Below are 26,239 nucleotides of genomic sequence, written 5' to 3' on the forward strand. Positions count from 1 at the left end.
CCTGGGAAATTGTGTTCATTTATTCTTTTATTTTGTATTTATATTTGAACTGCTTCAATCTTCACATAATTTTGATTGTGTTTTTCTTAGTGGTTGGTCTCTACGTTTTTCTCTCTATCTCTATCTGTGTAATTTTATGTTATATGCAGCCTATTGTTATGTATGCAATATTATATTGACAATGGTTAGGTGGCAGTATCAGGCAGAGCCTCATCTGCTTAAGAAACAAGCTATTATTATTATTGTCATTATAACTTACAATCAAGCATTGTTAAGCACAACATATCCCTGGCAACAGTTAGGGAAAGAAAAATCTTTTGGAAATACCAGTAATGGTTTTTAAATTTCAGTACAATGTCTCCAGTGTCAACACCGGCCCATTCAAATACAAACCGTATGTATAAATCACAGATTATAGTCAGATACACATGCACACACACTTTGTGTCCCACTTACTCATATCAAGCTGCAACACTTCCTGCGAGTCCATGTAATTCAGCCAACAATGCACCTCGGTAATTTGAAAAGGTGCCTGGTACAGCCAGCAGGATGTCTGACTAGGAAACAAAGGACTAAGTTCAAATTAATAAGGGTGCGTGATCTCAAGTGGGATTTTTTTTCTGGCAGTATACCTGTATAAAGTGGCTTTGCAGCTTACCCAGGCTCCAATCAATGAATACTGATCTGAGTAGTAAAGGAATCAGAGGGTGCATGATGCTGATCAAATCACCTATGCACCCTCATGGTATAGTGCAAAACACACTGGATAGTTTTACATTGTTCTTTTTTAAGATGGAGGAGATATCTCAGTAAGTTGAAGTTTAAATATACATGTACCTAAAATCATCAATTATTTTCCTTTACTCGGCAAGATTCAACACATAAAACAAAACTCACAAAAAACAGAACACCTCTAATAGTATGGGGAAAAAATATTTCTGTGGAAGAGCATAGGATAGAAAAGAAAATGAAAATAGTGACGGGCAATTTGTGCCCATTTATCTCTGAACCTAACAACATAAACCACAAATGAAGTAGAAAATTCTGTCATCAGTAAGTTCTGCTGGTGAATTTAAATAGCTTATCTTCTTGCTGAACAAAACCAAGTAATGGAACAAGAAACAAAGTAACATTAGCAAACATCAAATAGCAAAATTGATAATCTTTCTTTTGTTTCCCAGCCTCCCATTTCAGCCAAAGAGTCTTGTGAAAATTGCTGGAGAGGTCGTTGATAAACTGCCTCTTCCAGGCTGCTGGTTCTGGACATTACAAGATGTTAAGAACTGGACAGAAACCTCCCTTAAATTTCCGTTCTACAGGGTAAGTTCTTAAGCACTCGAAAGCATATATATACACAGCTATGGGCGTCCGGAAGGGGGGGAGCAAGGGGGGGCCATGCCCCCCCCCTGGAAATTAAAGTCAACCAAAAAATATGTATTTCACACATATAATTTCATTTTAGCCACAATATGTGTTAATTATTGCATGAACACCATAAATTCAAATTTAAGCAATGTTTTTTAGGGTACAACACTATTTTTGGGGAAAATTTGCCTTCGTTTGCCCCCCCCCTGAAAAAAAATACCTTCCTTGCCCCTCCCTGGAAAAAATTCTGCGGACGTTCATGTACACAGCACGTTCAGTTTGGTTCGGGGCCAAGATAGCGTGTGATTGCAGACGGCAAGGCAAGATGCTGGTATTTTCGATCTGTAACTTCCTGCTTATTTTTAAGCACATATCTTTGCATGCAGACAATTATATTTATATTGCATAATGAGTACTAACCTGCATATAAGAGTTGTTCAAAGTGGCGGGCAACTGCATTCACACATTTCTAGCATTTTTTTTATGAAATTTTGATAGACACACAGTTCCTCTTCCATAATTCTTGTAAGTTCTGTTTCTCCTAATCTCAGAACAAGTTGCCTAACATTTTCTCTACCTGGAGCAGCAACGCCATGGAATGTCTGTGAAAATTGCCTACAAACGTCTCAATATGATTCGGTTTTCAAGTGTCATGCATAAAAATTCTTTGTTCTAAGGTGAACTTTTTGGCTGGCATTTCAATGGTCTCACAATCTTATTAATTGATTGATTTGGTGTTTTAAGTCCACTTTATGCACAGTAAGGCTAATCGGGACTGGACCTACAGTTTAAAGTGGGATCTGAACCACTATGTGCCTCCACCGGGCATCAAACCCGGGACCTCTTGATTACAAGGTGACGACACTACCGCTGCGCCATCGGGAGACCCCTCACTATCTTATTAAAAACACACAAACGTGTGCACACACTGAAATTAGAGAGAAATTACACCACACACTAAAACAAACAGAACTGTACTAATAAGCAAGAACATTTAAGCCTCCATTGTGAGCTTCAGTGTGTTGCTTTGTGCGCTCTCCTAGTGCCTAAACAATTAACTTTTGCATGCCAATGCGATGGTGTTTTCTTTCACAGAATGATCAAGAATAACAACACTGTAACTGCGCTGATAACTTGCATCTAGTGTTTAACCCGTAAGGATGGCTGTATGGGTAAAAATTACTCAGTCGATTTTGAAATATATTTTTTCATCACTTCTGATTAATGTCTGAGGCCAACCTTCTCAGAATCTTTCCAATGAACCCTTCGGAGTGTCGGGACCTTGAATCTGCTGTCAGTTAGTTCCTTAGTTCCACTTGCAGGGCCGTAGAAACATTGCCTGGGTAAATTTCAGTGGTCAGAAGTAGCGCGCTACTTGTAGCGTCGCTACAGTAGCTAGCTACAAAATTTGTAGCTGTAGCTGTAGCGACGCTTCATTTTGAAAATTGTAGTTGTAGCTGTAGCGAAGCTACAAAATTCCTGTAGTTGTAGCGAAAATTTCGCTACAGCTACATTTTCTCTCAGCATTTTGAGGTGAATTTTGCAGGAGGTTCATAAAGACAAAGTCTATTACATGGAAATACAGATTATATAGATTGTAGATTATAGATATCTGCATGTTATTTAATTAGTATCTGAATAATTCAGATATCCAGATAACTAACTGACATATATGAATATATTCCAACTAGCAGCTATGTTTTTTTGAGCTGCATCACTGCTCGTTTGCATCACCCCCGGAACAAATACTGTGGATATCCATGGTGTAAGAGACACCAAAATGTCATTAATTGCTGTGTAAAAAACAACTTGCAGTGCGAAAACGAGTGATGTTTTTTCCGCTGCACTGACAAAGGAATAGTGCCAGCAATAAATGGTTCAGTACGTTAACAGCATTGATCATTGTCAGTATATAGGATCTCACCAGCAAGAAATTATTGTTACAAGAATGATAGAGTTTTTGGTATTACAATTATTTTCGCGATAATATTTGTTCACAAATTTTAAAATTACAATACGTTTAGAACACTCGGGTTTACACGACAGTTTCCCCAATATATTGTATCATATTGTGAAAAGTACGTATGAGTTATTGACTTTCTGCAGAAACTACAATTTTCTTTAGTTAATATACATAGTTTTCAAATTTATGTATTTTTTCTACTTTTGCGTCACTTTTCTGTAACTTTTACTAATCATGACATCATCATCCTTCGCAGTTTCCTGCCTCTGGCTGGGTCGGCATAGAAGTCAAGCCTCTCCATTATTTCCTGGTCTTCCACTACTCCTCTCTTTTCACGGTGTTACAATCTTGTCCTCTTCCCCCAACACTCTCCGCTATCTGCTCTTTCCACCGACATCTTGGTCTCCCCCCCCCTCAGCCTTATTCCCACTCCTTGTGCATTATAATCTCTTACTGGTAGTCTTTCTGCATCCATCCTCTTCATGTGCCCGAACCATCTCATCCATGCCTGATCTATCCTGTCCTGAAGCTTCACCACACCCACTGTCTGTCGGATCTCTCCTCATTCCTTATTCTATCCCTTCTAGTCTTCTCCCATAGACTCCTTAAAAATTTCATGTCCACTGTCTGCATCTTTTTCTTGTCTCTCTATGTCACGTAATTATTGGCGCATAGTATGTGTTATATATTACCTTCTTGCATTTCATAGGTACATCCCTGTTCCATATTAATGTTCGAACGCTTTGATATAGTCCACCACCCATTTGTCCTCGTCTGTTTACCTCCTCATCTATTCTTCAACTCTTCTCAATCATGACAATGAGGATGAATGGTTTATTTAATTATTCTCTTATCTATAGTCGCTTTCTGCCACTTTCGGCTAATTGTGAGAATGAGGAAGAATGATGAACATTGTGGGGAATGGAGGAGCAGGAGGATCTCATCCTCCCAACTTGGCGTCTTTCCTAGTTTTTGTTTTGAGTCTATTTTATGCATAGATAAGCTGATCGAGACTGGATCCGAACCACTATGTGCCTCCGCTGGGTATCGAACCTGGAGCCCTTTTGTAAACAAAGAGCCCCAGGTACTTTTCATTCAAAATGCTGCCTTCATATCAGTCTATTAAAAAATGAAATATTTATTCTCAAGAAAAATATGTTGATGTGAACATAAATACGTAATCCTACCAAATTTCATTTGTGTATAGTTGTAATCATTAATTTGGATAAGACCCTAATTGCAATATTCATATATCAAATTTGAATTGAAATGCCACTTGCATAGGTATGTTATTCTCAAAAAACTATAGTAAAAATAAGTAACTGAAGTAACACTGCTATTAAAATTATCGAGTGACGGGAATCATGATAATAAATAACATAATCTATTTACCAGTAGTAGGGGATTTTTTTAATATCCACATGGTTATTTTTAATTTTTTTTATGCATAAGTAGCGCAAAAAGTAGCGAAGTAGCGAGTAGCGAACAGGAGTAGCGTAGGGAGCTACTTTTTGGTAAATGTAGCTGTAGCTGTAGCGAAGCTACATTTTGGAAGAATAGCTGTAGCGGTAGCGAAGCTACTTTTAAAATGTAGCGTTCTGATCACTGGTAAATTTCACCCAACCCACGCTCATAAGTTTCAGTTTGGTATTTCAACATGTTATTTTTTTCTAGTTTTTATCAATTTTCTGATTCAATTCAAATGTTCAAAATTAATAACATTATATTAATCAATGCAAGTATTACTAATTACATGCTTTAAAACAATTAAAATTTGGAGTAAAAAAAATTCTTTTGGGTATATTTCTACCCAGCATACATCCTACCAGATTAACAATGGTAAGAAAACAACTTGCAAACAGAACAAATATGTCAATCAAAATTTCATCAAAAGATGCCGGGAATGTGTGAATGCAGTTGGCCATCACTTCTGAACAACTCTTATACCACAGATTAGTACTCGTTATGCAATATAAATATAATTGTCTGCATACTAAATACATGTGCGTAAAATAAGAGAGACGTTACAGAATGAAAATGTCTGCATCTAGGCCATGCCTTGCTGTCTGCAGTCATGCGTTATCTTGGCCCCAAGAAAAATGAACACCATGTATATATATTAAACTATTAAGTGATAAACTACGATCTGATGATTCTAAAAAAAGTATTATACAAACACACTGACTATTTTTCATCAAGCATACAGAAAACTATTGGAAACATCATAAAAAGTGTTTTATTGTAAAGGGGTTTTCATTAAGAGCGCTCAAACTTTGAAATTAAATAAAACAAAGTGTGTAAGTGATATCACAATGCTTGTACTTTTATTTTGAAGCCAATTCGATGACACTATGTTTTAAAAATTATATCAGTCAAATGGCCACAGCTCCGCTGGGTGATGCGAATCCTGGAGATCCAATTTTCGATGACATTCTCGCACAAAAGTGGCTCAATTTCACCAATGACGCGAGTTATGTTGGCCTTGAGGGCAGCAATCGTCTGTGGTTTGTCAGCATAGACCCTAGATTTCACGTAGCCCCACAAAACAAATCTAATAGCGTTAAATCACAGGATCTGGGAGGCCAGCTGATGTCACCACCTCGCGATATAACGGAGCCTTCGAACTTCTCATGCAACAAAGTCAGTGTATGGCACATTACGCCATCCTGTTGAAATCACATGTTTGTGAGATCCATCCCATCCAATCTTGGCCAAAAAAAAAAATTGTTAACCGCCCTATATCGATTACCGTTGACAGTGAGTGTGACTCCTTCTGCATTTTCGAAACAATATGGACCGATGATTCCGCCAGACCAAAATGCACACCAACAGTGACTTTGTCGGAATGCAGTGGAACCTGATGAATCTCCCGTGGGTTTTCATCGCTCCAAATCTGGCAATTCTGCTTGTTCACGAAGCCACTCAATCAGAAATGGGCCTAGTCACTAAACATGATTTTTCACCCAAAAGCAGGGTCAGCTTCCAACTGCTCTAGAGCCCAGTCAGCTAATGCACGGTGCTGTCTATGGTCGTTGGGCTTTAGTTCTTGAGTTAATTGCAACTTATACAGGTGAAGACCCAAGTCACTATGCATAATTCGCCAAGTTGACGTCGGAGAAATGCCAAGTTCTTGTGCACGACGTGGAATGGACTGTCTTGGGTTCTCACGCACACTGTCCCAGACTGCTGCAATGTTTTCATCATTTGTGTAGCGTTCAATGGTGAATTGTCAAGACTAACTGAGCACGCCTACTCAAGATAATGGCTGAGTCACTCTCGGCTTGGTCATGCGCAGTTGCCAAACTTCGAGCGTTCCTATTGAAAAACCCTATAGTTAAAAATCTTCATTTAAATCAAGAGGGATTTGAAATTGTGACTACATCTACAGTGGGAATTGGACAAGATAGCATCCACAGAAGGATCAGATCTATGGAACATTTATGGAGAACCTATTCTTTATACGAAGGTCTAATAAAGGAAGCATCCAAATTTACATCAGCATTTTCATTGTTGTAGGATCTGAATACTAAATTTTAAAAATGATAATCTTGAGTTTGAGTGCTTCCCATGACAAAGTTTTGCACATTTGCCAAAAGGAGCCTGAAGCAATGTTATTTGACTCTTACATAGTGGAGCCTGAGGCAGCACGTGAGCCGATACAGTAGTTTTGCAAAGTTAATTGGCGCTTACACCGTGGGGCCCGAAGTGAATATTCCCGAACTGTTAACATTACTGGCAAGTGCAACACTAGTGTGAACTGTTATCGGGAATACTAGTGGTGGTGTTAAACAGCTGGAAGCACCCTTTCAAAGTATTTTGCCGCTTTTAAAGTGGAGAACTTACGTGAAACCATGGACAGTGATAAATTAGTTGAAAGTCTAGAAGAAAAGAGAAATCAAGAGAAGGAGGAAGAAGATAAAAAGCGTAGAGGAGAATTACAGGAGGAAATGGGAAAAATAACTGTAAAGTTAAAAGAGTATGTTAGTGAAGCTGTAGAACCTTTAAGATCTTGGCAAAGTGAAATCATTAAACAAATCGGTTCTTACTTGGAGCTGGCCCAAGCTTTAGCTGAGAGAGAAAGGAATAGTGAACTTCATGAGGAGAAGGTGAGAAATATTGAAAACACAGTAGAGTCCATTCAGGCTTCTGTTCAAGTGTTAAATGACAGAACTGAAGTCATAGAAAGAGAAGTCCAAAAGCAGCTTGGTTCTGTCTTTGCCGAAAAGTTTTTAATAAACTTCCTTCGCCAGTTAGCCAATCCCAAAAATTTTCTAACGTCTTTCCTACATTTAGGTTGAGGGAACTTAAGGATGGCTTCGTTTTTCTTGGGATCTACCTTAATTGTGTCTCCAGAGATGAGATGTCCGAGATATACTAGTTCTCCCTTTACGAAATCACATTTTCTTAATTTAACTTTGAGACCCACTTCTTCCAATCTATGGAGGACCTTTTCAATATGCCTCAAATGAGATTGAAAATCTGCATCAAAAATTAGAAGATCATCAATGTATACAGTTAGATATTCTTCAGTCTCGGGGCCAAAAACTTTATGCATTACCGAAACAAAAGTTGAAACAGCATTAGACAGGCCATAAGGCATCTTCAAAAATTCGTACTGCCGACCTTTATAAGAAAAGGCAGTATACTTTCTGCACTCAGGTTTTAAAGGAATTTGTAGATATCCAGAGGACAGGTCCAAACTGGTAAAATATCGAGAACCTTTGAATCTTTGAAGACTCTCGTCAATGGGTTGAACTGAACTTTTTGGTATAAACATGATAGCATTAAGCTGCCGAAAATCTAAACACGGTCTTACGCTTCCGTCAGGCTTGTCGACAACCAGTAAAGGATTCAGGTAGGGAGAGACGGAAGGTTGAATGATATTCCACGTCTTCCATAGATTTAATTCTTTTTCCAAAGGCTTTCTCTTGGAAAGTGGTACCGGATATGGAGCCCGGTGGACAGGTTCAGAAGTTTTCAACATAATTTCACATTCAGCAGTTTCCATCGTTCCTGGTCTTTCAGAAAACACCTCCAAATAGCGTAGCAACACTTCAAACAACCCCTGCTTTTGGGAATCATTCAATATATTTATAGCTTCGACCTTCTCTTTGAGGTCCTCAGGGCTATTCATCCATTCATCATCCTCTTCTTGGATTCTTTGGACGTAGCGTACTATATCTATATTTAAGGGATTTCCCTCTTCATGTTCAGGAGTCCTTCCGAAGTATAAAATAACTTTATTATTTTTGAAGCTAATCTCAGCTTCATGCTGCTTAAGAAAAGGCATTCCTAATAAAAGGTCCGTTCCGAAACCTCTGAGGATAAACACTTCTGTGCTGAAATTCATTCCACTAATTTCCAATTCAACACTACGACTTCCATAAACTCGTTTCCTGTGACTTCCAGAGAAATCAACCAACCTTACCTCTGGTACTTTTTGAATTCGTATGCCTGGAACTTTTTCCACTAACTTAATCCACACCGAATGACTAAGGATTGAGCACTCACTACCTGTGTCAATAACACAATTCACCAAACTGTTCATTAGTTTGGCCTGAATAATAGGAGATCTGTATTTAGTTCTGGACTCACGTGCAGATTTCAACTCTTGTTGTAACCAACTTTCTTCTGTCTCTGTTAACTGGAAATTAACTTGTAACTCTTGAACATCTCTTGTAGTTGAAATTAGTCGCTCCTTCGAAGCCCCTTGCCTAAATGGGAACGAAGCAAGAAGACAAGGTCCTAGTTTGTTTGACAATATTGGGACCTTTGATTCTGATGGAACTCACGAGCCGTATCAATAGCCTCCTCCTGTTCAGATGTCAGGTCATCTCTTATCTCAGGAGGCCTTTCCAAGTTTCGAGGAGGATTTGGTCTAGTAGAATTAGGAACATCAGAGTTTTGGTTATTTTCTCTAGGTCCTGGTGAACTCCTACCTTGGTTACGGTTTCTTAGGAAAGCATTTCTCTGACCAACATTTCGAGTATTACCATATCGTGCACCCCCTCTATTATATCTCCAAGGCCTACCATTAGTGCCTTCTCTTCCAGTAGGTCTAGATTCGATGTTTCTTACTTTAAAATTTTTAGCTCCATTAACTTCCTTTACTCGTGAATCCTCTTTGTTTTTCCAAGGCTCTGGTTCATCATAGATGTCAAAGTCTTTCAAAAACTGAGTTAGTTCATACACTGTCCTAGGAGCATGGGCTAGACAAAGGCTTCTCATCCGATAAGACAATTGTCCAATAATTAAGTTAAGAACTTCACTTTCACTGAAATTCTCCGCCAGATTCCTGTATGCAGCGTAAACACTCCAAGCAAAGCTTTCCATGTTTTCATACACCAATCGAGAATACTTTCGATTTCTGACAGCCGCCAATTGCCTTTGCTTAGCTTTCTTAGAGGCAAACTCTTCTCTGAACCTATCACAGAAATCTGTATAATCAACAAAGTTATCCATGTTGCCGGCTAACCAATGTTCTGCCTTTCCAGTAAAAACTCGGGGAAGTAATTCAAGCCGATAGTGTTCAGGTACCTGCATGAGCTCGAAGCTAACATTGAGCTCTCGGAGATATTTCTCAGCAGATTGTGCTTCTATATCGCCTTTAAATTTAGGTATATGAGCGATATCTGCCATTCTGGGCATCTTAAAGTGCGACTTTCGCCTTGGAGGGTATTCATCTGAACTATCACCATCACGAGGTCTCTTTCTCCGTTCTAGTCGGTCTTTATCTGTAATACAGAATGGGTTTCGCACTGTAGCTGGAAATTCAAATGATTCTGCTTCGGGATTTAAGCTTCTATCTGGAGTCACTATAGGAGAACTTATCCCATGAGTAAGCTCAGGTTGAATTTTTAAATTTTGGAACTGCACCTGCAAGTCGTCCACTCTTCTAACAAATAGTCCAGTTTGTTCTTGTAATTCCCGCCTTAAGCTTACTTCCAATTTCTGATTTTGTACTTGAAGATTTTTAATCTTATCTACAGTTGTTCTCTCAACTTCATCCCGAAGAGTGGAAGTGGCAACTTCAATAACTTCATGCTGCTTTTGGACTTCTCTTTCTATGACTTCAGTTCTGTCATTTAACACTTGAACAGAAGCCTGAATGGACTCTACTGTGCTTTCAATATTTCTCACCTTCTCCTCATGAAGTTCACTATTCTTTTCTCTCTCAGCTAAAGCTTGGGCCAGCTCCAAGTAAGAACCGATTTGTTTAATGATTTCACTTTGCCAAGATCTTAAAGGTTCTACAGCTTCACTAACATACTCTTTTAACTTTACAGTTATTTTTCCCATTTCCTCCTGTAATTCTCCTCTACGCTTTTTATCTTCTTCCTCCTTCTCTTGATTTCTCTTTTCTTCTAGACTTTCAACTAATTTCTGAAACATCTCCAAGTCTTCTTGTCTTCTAGCTTCCAACTCTTTTTTTTCAAGTTCTCTTTTCTCTTCCTGAATCTGCATTATAGTTTTAAGCTCTTGCAGCTCTTGCTTTCTTTCAGCAGCTTCTAGGAGTCTTTTCTCTTCAAATTCTTGCTTCTCAAGTTGTCTTTTCTCTTCAAATTCTTGCTTCTCGAGTTGTCTTTTCTCTTCTGCTGCAGCCATTTCTTTTTTTCGCTGTTTCTCTTCCTCAATCTTTTCATTTTTCCTTTCCTCTTTATCCTTCATCAACCAGTCTAGTAAACCTTGAGCTACTGGAGTCTGAGCAGAGAAACTTGGCTCTGGATCGGAGGTTACGGAAGGCATTGATAAACACGTCTGACACAAAAGTTCACCTTCAGTTATAATAGTCATCGGTTTACCTTCACAGTGCCAATGGAAATTTTTATGACACTGGCTACACTGGAATGAGTCTTTTCGCTCTCCCTGGTTCCTACAGCAAGCAAATTCAGTCTCTACCTCCATTGTCTTCTTAGATCTGCTTCGTAGGGTCTTGTCTGCTTTATCACTGTCCATGGTTTCACGTAAGTTCTCCACTTTAAAAACGGCAAAATACTTTGAAAGGGTGCTTCCAGCTGTTTAACACCACCACTAGTATTCCCGATAACAGTTCACACTAGTGTTACACTTGCCAGTAATGTTAACAGTTCGGGAATATTCACTTCGGGCCCCACGGTGTAAGCGCCAATTAACTTTGCCGTTTTTTATCCATGTTGCCGGCTAACCAATGCTCTGCCTTTCCAGTAAAAACTCGGGGAAGTAATTCAAGCCGATAGTGTTCAGGTACCTGCATGAGCTCGAAGTAACACTAATGTTTATTTACTCGGTGTATATGTAACCATTGTTATTAGGTTCAAAGTTATTTTATTTACTTGTTCAATGTTACATGTGTTAATACGTGCTTTGATAATTGTGTTTATCAGTAGTGATTATTATTATTCTGTTAATCAGGCCCTGCGTGGTCGCAAAGAATATGTAATATTTCTTATAATTGTATATTAACGTTTAGCACACGTTTAATATTGTAATATGTATTTATCGTTTGTGCCTTGAGCACGTAGTTCAATCGTCTGCCGTAGAGATGGCCTTGCCTGCTCTAGCACGGTTCCACGTAGTTCGCGTGAACGGCGCTAGAGGCGCTACCTGAACCGAGGCTATATAACCAGCCGCGGAGCAGATTTTCTTCAGTTGGCTTTCAGGTCGGCTCACGATAAGATCTCTCTTACCAACTGACCCGGAAGAAAGGAGCACTCCGCTCTTGCGAGAGGCCAAGCTTCTTAAAGAAGGAAGGAAGGAAGGTGCACTCCGCTCTTGCGAGAGGCTTAGCACCCGAGAAAAGCCGCACTCCGCCTTCCAGCGAGAGAGGTTGAACTCTGCCTTTGGCAAGAGAACCCACTCCACTTTCGAGTGAGAGATACCCACTCCGCTTATTGGCGAGAGAAAAACTCCACTTTAGAGTGAGAGGACCCGCTCCGCTTGTTGCGAGAGGTTTCCTCCCCCAATCAACCTGCGGTACCCCGCCAGGGTAGTGTGGCGTGGGGTTTCTAGGCAACCGCCCAGAAGGTAAATTACAGGTCAGTGAAATACTTCGGTTATCGTGAGGGTGACCCTAATAGATGCCCCTTTGTTCCCCGAAAGCCAACAGTTCCCTGTAAAAGCCTGCAGCTACAGAAGTCGGCGCTAGTAAAGGACTGCACTTCCTGAAGTTTGTTGGAGCTAAGGATACGACCCCAGAGGACAGCAGCAGCAGTGAATCTGTTCCCAGTTTACGGCAGTTTGCAGAAGCCATTCTCCCCCCATTGTGCGGCAATATATTGGCGAAGTGAGTATAATATCCTACACGGGCGTGTGCTAAACTTACAACGTTTATAGTTGCATAAAGTGTATCCAGCTACATTCATTAAACTTTCTCTAACGTTGGACAGTGTACTTATTCCCGATCCCTGAGTGAAATAGAGTCTCATACCACCGCTGGAGAAAAGGTTAGCATAATGGGTAAAACTTTGCAGAGCGTATGGTGCTACTGATTGGTCGTGGCCAAGTTAGTAGACTTGCATCCAGCTGACGTGCTCGTGTAGGTGTAGTAGGCACTTTTCTCGAGCAGGACGTTGCAAAGTTAATTGGCGCCCAACGTGGGGCCCGAAGTGAATATTCCCGAACTGTTAACATTACTGGCAAGTGTAACACTAGTGTGAACTGTTATCGGGAATACTAGTGGTGGTGTTAAACAGCTGGAAGCACCCTTTCAAAGTATTTTGCCGTTTTTAAAGTGGAGAACTTACGTGAAACCATGGACAGTGATAAAGCAGGCAAGACCCTACGAAGCAGATCTAAGAAGACAATGGAGGTAGAGACTGAATTTGCTTGCTGTAGGAACCAGGGAGAGCGAAAAGACTCATTCCAGTGTAGCCAGTGTCATAAAAATTTCCATTGGCACTGTGAAGGTAAACCGATGACTAATATAACTGAAGGTGAACTTTTGTGTCAGACGTGTTTATCAATGCCTCCCGTAACCTCCGATCCAGAGCCAAGTTTCTCTGCTCAGACTCCAGTAGCTCAAGGTTTACTAGACTGGTTGATGAAGGATAAAGAGGAAAGGAAAAATGAAAAGATTGAGGAAGAGAAACAGCGAAAAAAAGAAATGGCTGCAGCAGAAGAGAAAAGACAACTTGAGAAGCAAGAATTTGAAGAGAAAAGACAACTTGAGAAGCAAGAATTTGAAGAGAAAAGACTCCTAGAAGCTGCTGAAAGAAAGCAAGAGCTGCAAGAGCTTAAAACTATAATGCAGATTCAGGAAGAGAAAAGAGAACTTGAAAAAAAAAGAGTTGGAAGCTAGAAGACAAGAAGACTTGGAGATGTTTCAGAAATTAGTTGAAAGTCTAGAAGAAAAGAGAAATCAAGAGAAGGAGGAAGAAGATAAAAAGCGTAGAGGAGAATTACAGGAGGAAATGGGAAAAATAACTGTAAAGTTAAAAGAGTATGTTAGTGAAGCTGTAGAACCTTTAAGATCTTGGCAAAGTGAAATCATTAAACAAATCGGTTCTTACTTGGAGCTGGCCCAAGCTTTAGCTGAGAGAGAAAGGAATAGTGAACTTCATGAGGAGAAGGTGAGAAATATTGAAAACACAGTAGAGTCCATTCAGGCTTCTGTTCAAGTGTTAAATGACAGAACTGAAGTCATAGAAAGAGAAGTCCAAAAGCAGCATGAAGTTATTGAAGTTGCCACTTCCACTCTTCGGGATGAAGTTGAGAGGACAACTGTAGATAAGATTAAAAATCTTCAAGTACAAAATCAGAAATTGGAAGTAAGCTTAAGGCGGGAATTACAAGAACAAACTGGACTATTTGTTAGAAGAGTGGACGACTTGCAGGTGCAGTTCCAAAATTTAAAAATTCAACCTGAGCTTACTCATGGGATAAGTTCTCCTATAGTGACTCCAGATAGAAGCTTAAATCCCGAAGCAGAATCATTTGAATTTCCAGCTACAGTGCGAAACCCATTCTGTATTACAGATAAAGACCGACTAGAACGGAGAAAGAGACCTCGTGATGGTGATAGTTCAGATGAATACCCTCCAAGGCGAAAGTCGCACTTTAAGATGCCCAGAATGGCAGATATCGCTCATATACCTAAATTTAAAGGCGATATAGAAGCACAATCTGCTGAGAAATATCTCCGAGAGCTCAATGTTAGCTTCGAGCTCATGCAGGTACCTGAACACTATCGGCTTGAATTACTTCCCCGAGTTTTTACTGGAAAGGCAGAACATTGGTTAGCCGGCAACATGGATAACTTTGTTGATTATACAGATTTCTGTGATAGGTTCAGAGAAGAGTTTGCCTCTAAGAAAGCTAAGCAAAGGCAATTGGCGGCTGTCAGAAATCGAAAGTATTCTCGATTGGTGTATGAAAACATGGAAAGCTTTGCTTGGAGTGTTTACGCTGCATACAGGAATCTGGCGGAGAATTTCAGTGAAAGTGAAGTTCTTAACTTAATTATTGGACAATTGTCTTATCGGATGAGAAGCCTTTGTCTAGCCCATGCTCCTAGGACAGTGTATGAACTAACTCAGTTTTTGAAAGACTTTGACATCTATGATGAACCAGAGCCTTGGAAAAACAAAGAGGATTCACGAGTAAAGGAAGTTAATGGAGCTAAAAATTTTAAAGTAAGAAACATCGAATCTAGACCTACTGGAAGAGAAGGCACTAATGGTAGGCCTTGGAGATATAATAGAGGGGGTGCACGATATGGTAATACTCGAAATGTTGGTCAGAGAAATGCTTTCCTAAGAACCCGTAACCAAGGTAGGAGGTCACCAGGACCTAGAGAAAATAACCAAAACTCTGATGTTCCTAATTCTACTAGACCAAATCCTCCTCGAAACTTGGAAAGGCCTCCTGAGATAAGAGATGACCTGACATCTGAACAGGAGGAGGCTATTGATACGGCTCGTGAGTTCCATCAGAATCAAAGGTCCCAATATTGTCAAACAAACTAGGACCTTGTCTTCTTGCTTCGTTCCCATTTAGGCAAGGGGCTTCGAAGGAGCGACTAATTTCAACTACAAGAGATGTTCAAGAGTTACAAGTTAATTTCCAGTTAACAGAGACAGAGGAAAGTTGGTTACAACAAGAGTTGAAATCTGCACGTGAGTCCAGAACTAAATACAGATCTCCTATTATTCAGGCCAAACTAATGGACATTTTGGTGAATTGTGTTATTGACACAGGTAGTGAGTGCTCAATCCTTAGTCATTCGGTGTGGATTAAGTTAGTGGAAAAAGTTCCAGGCATACGAATTCAAAAAGTACCAGAGGTAAGGTTGGTTGATTTCTCTGGAAGTCACAGGAAACGAGTTTATGGAAGTCGTAGTGTTGAATTGGAAATTGGTGGAATGAATTTCAGCACAGAAGTGTTTATCCTCAGAGGTTTCGGAACGGACCTTTTATTAGGAATGCCTTTTCTTAAGCAGCATGAAGCTGAGATTAGCTTCAAAAATAATAAAGTTATTTTATACTTCGGAAGGACTCCTGAACATGAAGAGGGAAATCCCTTAAATATAGATATAGTACGCTACGTCCAAAGAATCCAAGAAGAGGATGATGAATGGATGAATAGCCCTGAGGACCTCAAAGAGAAGGTCGAAGCTATAAATATATTGAATGATTCCCAAAAGCAGGGGTTGTTTGAAGTGTTGCTACTCTATTTGGAGGTGTTTTCTGAAAGACCAGGAACGATGGAAACTGCTGAATGTGAAATTATGTTGAAAACTTCTGAACCTGTCCACCGGGCTCCATATCCGGTACCACTTTCCAAGAGAAAGCCTTTGGAAAAAGAATTAAATCTATGGAAGACGTGGAATATCATACAACCTTCTGTCTCTCACTACCTGAATCCTTTACTGCTAAGGCTATTTAACCAAAATGATCATCAGCGTTGGTCACAACTTTTAACAGACATTTCATGGTTGCTGAACAATTCTGTGTCAGAAGTTACTGGATATGCTCCTTCGGAATTATTCTTTAACCGACAGGTGCCCAATGAAGTGCTGGACCATTTCACCTGGCCCAATGACGAAGCTGACGCCCAAATTACCAATTGGAACCAAAAGTTATTCCTCGCTAAGACCCGTGAGAGAAGAAAGTGTGAAAAACGCAAGTTTAAAACTAAAGGACATGCCCGGGAATTACGCGAAAATGACTTAGTGTTAGTGAGAAATCACAAGCTTAGCTCTAGAAAGACTAGAACTATAGCTAAGCTTTTCGAGGTGTTCATCGGCCCTTTCATTGCCACTGACCTTCGGAACAACACTGCCTTGCTGGTTCATCCCAAGACGAAGCAAAGTGTGGATCGAGTGAACTTCGATAACCTGCGCCTATTTCAGTGTTCCCCCGGACGGAGAAGTGAAATACTAGGGGAGATCAATGTGTGTTAAGTGTTCAAAAAAATTTTTCAGAAATTTGGAATTTGAATTAAGATCTTGAACTTAAATTTCTTCAAAATTTTTCCCCAGGAGAGGGGCATTTGTAATGATCCTGAGAGATCATTCTCATTAGTAACACTAATGTTTATTTACTCGGTGTATATGTAACCATTGTTATTAGGTTCAAAGTTATTTTATTTACTTGTTCAATGTTACATGTGTTAATACGTGCTTTGATAATTGTGTTTATCAGTAGTGATTATTATTATTCTGTTAATCAGGCCCTGCGTGGTCGCAAAGAATATGTAATATTTCTTATAATTGTATATTAACGTTTAGCACACGTTTAATATTGTAATATGTATTTATCGTTTGTGCCTTGAGCACGTAGTTCAATCGTCTGCCGTAGAGATGGCCTTGCCTGCTCTAGCACGGTTCCACGTAGTTCGCGTGAACGGCGCTAGAGGCGCTACCTGAACCGAGGCTATATAACCAGCCGCGGAGCAGATTTTCTTCAGTTGGCTTTCAGGTCGGCTCACGATAAGATCTCTCTTACCAACTGACCCGGAAGAAAGGAGCACTCCGCTCTTGCGAGAGGCCAAGCTTCTTAAAGAAGGAAGGAAGGAAGGTGCACTCCGCTCTTGCGAGAGGCTTAGCACCCGAGAAAAGCCGCACTCCGCCTTCCAGCGAGAGAGGTTGAACTCTGCCTTTGGCAAGAGAACCCACTCCACTTTCGAGTGAGAGATACCCACTCCGCTTATTGGCGAGAGAAAAACTCCACTTTAGAGTGAGAGGACCCGCTCCGCTTGTTGCGAGAGGTTTCCTCCCCCAATCAACCTGCGGTACCCCGCCAGGGTAGTGTGGCGTGGGGTTTCTAGGCAACCGCCCAGAAGGTAAATTACAGGTCAGTGAAATACTTCGGTTATCGTGAGGGTGACCCTAATAGATGCCCCTTTGTTCCCCGAAAGCCAACAGTTCCCTGTAAAAGCCTGCAGCTACAGAAGTCGGCGCTAGTAAAGGACTGCACTTCCTGAAGTTTGTTGGAGCTAAGGATACGACCCCAGAGGACAGCAGCAGCAGTGAATCTGTTCCCAGTTTACGGCAGTTTGCAGAAGCCATTCTCCCCCCATTGTGCGGCAATATATTGGCGAAGTGAGTATAATATCCTACACGGGCGTGTGCTAAACTTACAACGTTTATAGTTGCATAAAGTGTATCCAGCTACATTCATTAAACTTTCTCTAACGTTGGACAGTGTACTTATTCCCGATCCCTGAGTGAAATAGAGTCTCATACCACCGCTGGAGAAAAGGTTAGCATAATGGGTAAAACTTTGCAGAGCGTATGGTGCTACTGATTGGTCGTGGCCAAGTTAGTAGACTTGCATCCAGCTGACGTGCTCATGTAGGTGTAGTAGGCACTTTTCTCGAGCAGGACGTTGCAAAGTTAATTGGCGCCCAACGTGGGGCCCGAAGTGAATATTCCCGAACTGTTAACATTACTGGCAAGTGTAACACTAGTGTGAACTGTTATCGGGAATACTAGTGGTGGTGTTAAACAGCTGGAAGCACCCTTTCAAAGTATTTTGCCGTTTTTAAAGTGGAGAACTTACGTGAAACCATGGACAGTGATAAAGCAGGCAAGACCCTACGAAGCAGATCTAAGAAGACAATGGAGGTAGAGACTGAATTTGCTTGCTGTAGGAACCAGGGAGAGCGAAAAGACTCATTCCAGTGTAGCCAGTGTCATAAAAATTTCCATTGGCACTGTGAAGGTAAACCGATGACTAATATAACTGAAGGTGAACTTTTGTGTCAGACGTGTTTATCAATGCCTCCCGTAACCTCCGATCCAGAGCCAAGTTTCTCTGCTCAGACTCCAGTAGCTCAAGGTTTACTAGACTGGTTGATGAAGGATAAAGAGGAAAGGAAAAATGAAAAGATTGAGGAAGAGAAACAGCGAAAAAAAGAAATGGCTGCAGCAGAAGAGAAAAGACAACTTGAGAAGCAAGAATTTGAAGAGAAAAGACAACTTGAGAAGCAAGAATTTGAAGAGAAAAGACTCCTAGAAGCTGCTGAAAGAAAGCAAGAGCTGCAAGAGCTTAAAACTATAATGCAGATTCAGGAAGAGAAAAGAGAACTTGAAAAAAAAAGAGTTGGAAGCTAGAAGACAAGAAGACTTGGAGATGTTTCAGAAATTAGTTGAAAGTCTAGAAGAAAAGAGAAATCAAGAGAAGGAGGAAGAAGATAAAAAGCGTAGAGGAGAATTACAGGAGGAAATGGGAAAAATAACTGTAAAGTTAAAAGAGTATGTTAGTGAAGCTGTAGAACCTTTAAGATCTTGGCAAAGTGAAATCATTAAACAAATCGGTTCTTACTTGGAGCTGGCCCAAGCTTTAGCTGAGAGAGAAAGGAATAGTGAACTTCATGAGGAGAAGGTGAGAAATATTGAAAACACAGTAGAGTCCATTCAGGCTTCTGTTCAAGTGTTAAATGACAGAACTGAAGTCATAGAAAGAGAAGTCCAAAAGCAGCATGAAGTTATTGAAGTTGCCACTTCCACTCTTCGGGATGAAGTTGAGAGGACAACTGTAGATAAGATTAAAAATCTTCAAGTACAAAATCAGAAATTGGAAGTAAGCTTAAGGCGGGAATTACAAGAACAAACTGGACTATTTGTTAGAAGAGTGGACGACTTGCAGGTGCAGTTCCAAAATTTAAAAATTCAACCTGAGCTTACTCATGGGATAAGTTCTCCTATAGTGACTCCAGATAGAAGCTTAAATCCCGAAGCAGAATCATTTGAATTTCCAGCTACAGTGCGAAATCCATTCTGTATTACAGATAAAGACCGACTAGAACGGAGAAAGAGACCTCGTGATGGTGATAGTTCAGATGAATACCCTCCAAGGCGAAAGTCGCACTTTAAGATGCCCAGAATGGCAGATATCGCTCATATACCTAAATTTAAAGGCGATATAGAAGCACAATCTGCTGAGAAATATCTCCGAGAGCTCAATGTTAGCTTCGAGCTCATGCAGGTACCTGAACACTATCGGCTTGAATTACTTCCCCGAGTTTTTACTGGAAAGGCAGAACATTGGTTAGCCGGCAACATGGATAACTTTGTTGATTATACAGATTTCTGTGATAGGTTCAGAGAAGAGTTTGCCTCTAAGAAAGCTAAGCAAAGGCAATTGGCGGCTGTCAGAAATCGAAAGTATTCTCGATTGGTGTATGAAAACATGGAAAGCTTTGCTTGGAGTGTTTACGCTGCATACAGGAATCTGGCGGAGAATTTCAGTGAAAGTGAAGTTCTTAACTTAATTATTGGACAATTGTCTTATCGGATGAGAAGCCTTTGTCTAGCCCATGCTCCTAGGACAGTGTATGAACTAACTCAGTTTTTGAAAGACTTTGACATCTATGATGAACCAGAGCCTTGGAAAAACAAAGAGGATTCACGAGTAAAGGAAGTTAATGGAGCTAAAAATTTTAAAGTAAGAAACATCGAATCTAGACCTACTGGAAGAGAAGGCACTAATGGTAGGCCTTGGAGATATAATAGAGGGGGTGCACGATATGGTAATACTCGAAATGTTGGTCAGAGAAATGCTTTCCTAAGAACCCGTAACCAAGGTAGGAGGTCACCAGGACCTAGAGAAAATAACCAAAACTCTGATGTTCCTAATTCTACTAGACCAAATCCTCCTCGAAACTTGGAAAGGCCTCCTGAGATAAGAGATGACCTGACATCTGAACAGGAGGAGGCTATTGATACGGCTCGTGAGTTCCATCAGAATCAAAGGTCCCAATATTGTCAAACAAACTAGGACCTTGTCTTCTTGCTTCGTTCCCATTTAGGCAAGGGGCTTCGAAGGAGCGACTAATTTCAACTACAAGAGATGTTCAAGAGTTACAAGTTAATTTCCAGTTAACAGAGACAGAGGAAAGTTGGTTACAACAAGAGTTGAAATCTGCACGTGAGTCCAGAACTAAATACAGATCTCCTATTATTCAGGCCAAACTAATGGACATTTTGGTGAATTGTGTTATTGACACAGGTAGTGAGTGCTCAATCCTTAGTCATTCGGTGTGGATTAAGTTAGTGGAAAAAGTTCCAGGCATACGAATTCAAAAAGTACCAGAGGTAAGGTTGGTTGATTTCTCTGGAAGTCACAGGAAACGAGTTTATGGAAGTCGTAGTGTTGAATTGGAAATTGGTGGAATGAATTTCAGCACAGAAGTGTTTATCCTCAGAGGTTTCGGAACGGACCTTTTATTAGGAATGCCTTTTCTTAAGCAGCATGAAGCTGAGATTAGCTTCAAAAATAATAAAGTTATTTTATACTTCGGAAGGACTCCTGAACATGAAGAGGGAAATCCCTTAAATATAGATATAGTACGCTACGTCCAAAGAATCCAAGAAGAGGATGATGAATGGATGAATAGCCCTGAGGACCTCAAAGAGAAGGTCGAAGCTATAAATATATTGAATGATTCCCAAAAGCAGGGGTTGTTTGAAGTGTTGCTACTCTATTTGGAGGTGTTTTCTGAAAGACCAGGAACGATGGAAACTGCTGAATGTGAAATTATGTTGAAAACTTCTGAACCTGTCCACCGGGCTCCATATCCGGTACCACTTTCCAAGAGAAAGCCTTTGGAAAAAGAATTAAATCTATGGAAGACGTGGAATATCATACAACCTTCTGTCTCTCACTACCTGAATCCTTTACTGCTAAGGCTATTTAACCAAAATGATCATCAGCGTTGGTCACAACTTTTAACAGACATTTCATGGTTGCTGAACAATTCTGTGTCAGAAGTTACTGGATATGCTCCTTCGGAATTATTCTTTAACCGACAGGTGCCCAATGAAGTGCTGGACCATTTCACCTGGCCCAATGACGAAGCTGACGCCCAAATTACCAATTGGAACCAAAAGTTATTCCTCGCTAAGACCCGTGAGAGAAGAAAGTGTGAAAAACGCAAGTTTAAAACTAAAGGACATGCCCGGGAATTACGCGAAAATGACTTAGTGTTAGTGAGAAATCACAAGCTTAGCTCTAGAAAGACTAGAACTATAGCTAAGCTTTTCGAGGTGTTCATCGGCCCTTTCATTGCCACTGACCTTCGGAACAACACTGCCTTGCTGGTTCATCCCAAGACGAAGCAAAGTGTGGATCGAGTGAACTTCGATAACCTGCGCCTATTTCAGTGTTCCCCCGGACGGAGAAGTGAAATACTAGGGGAGATCAATGTGTGTTAAGTGTTCAAAAAATTTTTTCAGAAATTTGGAATTTGAATTAAGATCTTGAACTTAAATTTCTTCAAAATTTTTCCCCAGGAGAGGGGCATTTGTAATGATCCTGAGAGATCATTCTCATTAGTAACACTAATGTTTATTTACTCGGTGTATATGTAACCATTGTTATTAGGTTCAAAGTTATTTTATTTACTTGTTCAATGTTACATGTGTTAATACGTGCTTTGATAATTGTGTTTATCAGTAGTGATTATTATTATTCTGTTAATCAGGCCCTGCGTGGTCGCAAAGAATATGTAATATTTCTTATAATTGTATATTAACGTTTAGCACACGTTTAATATTGTAATATGTATTTATCGTTTGTGCCTTGAGCACGTAGTTCAATCGTCTGCCGTAGAGATGGCCTTGCCTGCTCTAGCACGGTTCCACGTAGTTCGCGTGAACGGCGCTAGAGGCGCTACCTGAACCGAGGCTATATAACCAGCCGCGGAGCAGATTTTCTTCAGTTGGCTTTCAGGTCGGCTCACGATAAGATCTCTCTTACCAACTGACCCGGAAGAAAGGAGCACTCCGCTCTTGCGAGAGGCCAAGCTTCTTAAAGAAGGAAGGAAGGAAGGTGCACTCCGCTCTTGCGAGAGGCTTAGCACCCGAGAAAAGCCGCACTCCGCCTTCCAGCGAGAGAGGTTGAACTCTGCCTTTGGCAAGAGAACCCACTCCACTTTCGAGTGAGAGATACCCACTCCGCTTATTGGCGAGAGAAAAACTCCACTTTAGAGTGAGAGGACCCGCTCCGCTTGTTGCGAGAGGTTTCCTCCCCCAATCAACCTGCGGTACCCCGCCAGGGTAGTGTGGCGTGGGGTTTCTAGGCAACCGCCCAGAAGGTAAATTACAGGTCAGTGAAATACTTCGGTTATCGTGAGGGTGACCCTAATAGATGCCCCTTTGTTCCCCGAAAGCCAACAGTTCCCTGTAAAAGCCTGCAGCTACAGAAGTCGGCGCTAGTAAAGGACTGCACTTCCTGAAGTTTGTTGGAGCTAAGGATACGACCCCAGAGGACAGCAGCAGCAGTGAATCTGTTCCCAGTTTACGGCAGTTTGCAGAAGCCATTCTCCCCCCATTGTGCGGCAATATATTGGCGAAGTGAGTATAATATCCTACACGGGCGTGTGCTAAACTTACAACGTTTATAGTTGCATAAAGTGTATCCAGCTACATTCATTAAACTTTCTCTAACGTTGGACAGTGTACTTATTCCCGATCCCTGAGTGAAATAGAGTCTCATACCACCGCTGGAGAAAAGGTTAGCATAATGGGTAAAACTTTGCAGAGCGTATGGTGCTACTGATTGGTCGTGGCCAAGTTAGTAGACTTGCATCCAGCTGACGTGCTCGTGTAGGTGTAGTAGGCACTTTTCTCGAGCAGGACGTTGCATGTGACTACATCTACAGTGGGAATTGGACAAGATAGCATCCACAGAAGGATCAGATCTATGGAACATTTATGGAGAACCTATTCTTTATACGAAGGTCTAATAAAGGAAGCATCCAAATTTACATCAGCATTTTCATTGTTGTAGGATCTGAATACTAAATTTTAAAAATGATAATCTTGAGTTTGAGTGCTTCCCATGACAAAGTTTTGCACATTTGCCAAAAGGACATAAAAATATGGCCCTTGTCAGAAATTGAAAAACAAATCTTGCACAGAATGTCTCATCATGACAAAGTACGAATTTGTATTGAAATGCAACATAGCATGTGGACTTCACCTAGTGGATGATTTAGTTAACTAAGGGCTTCAGTCAAAATTTGGCATTATTTGTCCATGAAATTACATGTTTTTGATTGCTATGTATATAAAAATAAATGTCAGTTCTTTTTTCTTTCTCACCAATGTGTTCTTCCAGGATTGTTTCATCAGAAATTTCATTGATGGTCGCAAACTTATTCTCATTGATGCCTCTGTTCTACCTATGATGAACCTTATGTACTTTGAAAACAATAAGGTAAGTTGTCAAAAAATAATTCAAATTCAAATTTCCAATAAAAACTCTTAATGGTCATGCATTTTTCAAAACATTTAAATTTTCAACCTTGATATACATTGTTCTGTTGCCTATGAATAAATCACATAAGGGGAAATGTACAAGTGGGGGTTGACCTTTCAGCACATCTAATGTACACCCTGCTGTCTATTGCACACATACTGCAATATATTGCCTTCCCGCAGAAAATTTATCAACATATAGAACTGAATAAGTAAAAGAGGAGAAAGTTTTGGCTGACTTAACTTGACAATGGATGTTTGGTTGGTCACACCCTTGATGCAGAATCAGAAGATTTCAAAGACTAGTTGAGCCATAAGTTTCCACTTGTTTAATTCTGATAAGAGTATATTTTTACATTTGCCAATATATTCTTTTTCTATTCATTAATTACATAGCATCTAGCTGTATGTCAATATAGGCATATCAATAAAAATATCGATCAGCATACATCTAGAAATAGTCCATAATTTAGTGCTAAATTTTGCCAATTGTTGTTATTTTTATAGATACAGTAATTAATATGCCTGAGTTTTGTAAAGTAAGTTTCTAAATACACAGTTTGTTTGAAAACAAAACTCATTGCTGTCATATGGTTACATACATTCATTCAGAAGGTTAATCAGATGAAGTAAAAAGTGAAATTTTCTTTTAGGTTCCAATTTGGCAAAGAAGAAATTAATTTCCATGACTTTTCCAATGCTAAGTTGATTGTGCTGACTTTCCAGGTCAGCGTAAGTCCTATTAATGAATTGTTTGAGTTCTTAAGGAACATTTGCAATACTATGTTGATTCATTATCAGTATCAGCAAAAAATTACTCCATCCTTAATATATATCTGACACATTTCAATTTTCACCACAGATAATAACTAAATCAATCCGTGATCTGTTGAAAACTGAGCTGGAATCATGGAGTCGCTCCATTAACTTGCCTTTCCGGGAGCCACACACTTTGTACCTTGAGTACAGACAGCACACTGGAAAAAAATACATGAAATCCCGGTGTGAATTCTTTCGAAATAACAACATGCTTCGAGAGGTAGTAGTGCCGAGGAGTCATTGGGATACAATATTTCCAGAAGAACCGGACTTTCCAAGAGAGGTGATAGGTGGATGGCGGCCGCCACCAAGAAATCTTCCATGGAAATATGTAAGTAAAGAAGAAAGAGCACTGGCTCTGTCGAACACACATGCTGCTGCAAGTGTTGATAATGGAACAGAGAATCTGGAGGTGTTGGTCAAGCAAGAGCAGGACTAATGCAGATAAAAATAATTCATCCATAGATTTGTAATATGGCCAACATATATGATCCTTTTTATTGTTTATTATACTGAATTTTTTCAGTGAATACTACAAGTTCCTCTTACTTGTACAATGCAACAGGAAGACAATACAATCATTGTAATTTCACAATTTACTTTGTTACTTGAATAATGATGTCAGTAGAAGGTGGAAAGGAAGAATGGAATGTATGTAACAAAGTTAAAAATATCTTAATAGATATACATTGAAAAATGTAGAAATAAAATATGTTCATGAGGAACAACGGTAATGTCATGACACTATGACATCCAGCAACTATGGGACTGTTTCTCAGTGTGGTCTGCAAACAGTCCTTAGAAAATATATTCTCATTAAGAAAAAAATAATAATTGAAAGTTATGTTACTCTTTTACATGTGCTATACCTAGGTAGTAGTAAAAAGGATCAATTTCAGAATTTCCCTTATTCGCTAATAATGAATTGGTGGAATTTTCTGTGAAAATTTTCATGCTGCACATCTGGCAAAAAAAAGTTTGATAAACGCTGATCTATGGTATGCTTTATGACTGAGATATGAGCATAAGCATAGGACTTCAAATGCATAACAGAAGTACACAAAAACACCTTCATATGAATAGTATTTTGGACACTTTGGGTTGATTTTCAATTTCTTTAGGTTCAGATAAGGAGTATGAAAGAAAATAGATGACAGACAAAACCCAAGACATGTTTATGCCTAAACCAGAATTTGAACCTACAACACCTGGTTTTGTTGTATGCCAGGTGGCTACAATTGAAGTTGCCTTACCCAGAGCCCTCTGGAGCCCGTTCGAAGCATCAGATTGTGGTGAAACTTGGTATAGAGGCTATAAGACCATGGGAGAAAAAAAAAAGTTCAAATTTTCACCACCACATTGAAATGTGACACTGAAATCTAATGCACACTGAACAACATCACGGGAAATGC

At 40.0% G+C, this 26,239-nt stretch overlaps 1 protein-coding gene across 1 annotated transcript; it reads left to right on the forward strand.

Annotated features, from left to right (window-relative positions):
* The first annotated feature begins 264 nt into the window (after positions 1 to 264).
* LOC145985228 (uncharacterized) lies at positions 265 to 25,583 on the forward strand. Its single transcript, XM_083118987.1, has 4 exons — positions 265 to 394; positions 1,182 to 1,320; positions 23,869 to 23,967; positions 24,871 to 25,583. The coding sequence occupies exons 1-4, from the start codon at positions 333 to 335 to the stop codon at positions 25,264 to 25,266; spliced, it is 696 nt and encodes a 231-aa protein (XP_082975113.1). The 5' UTR covers positions 265 to 332; the 3' UTR covers positions 25,267 to 25,583.
* The last annotated feature ends 656 nt before the right edge of the window (positions 25,584 to 26,239 follow it).

This window comes from Lepisma saccharinum, chromosome 3 (genome assembly GCF_977018435.1).
Source record: "Lepisma saccharinum chromosome 3, izLepSacc3.1, whole genome shotgun sequence".
Taxonomy (NCBI): domain Eukaryota; kingdom Metazoa; phylum Arthropoda; class Insecta; order Zygentoma; family Lepismatidae; genus Lepisma; species Lepisma saccharinum.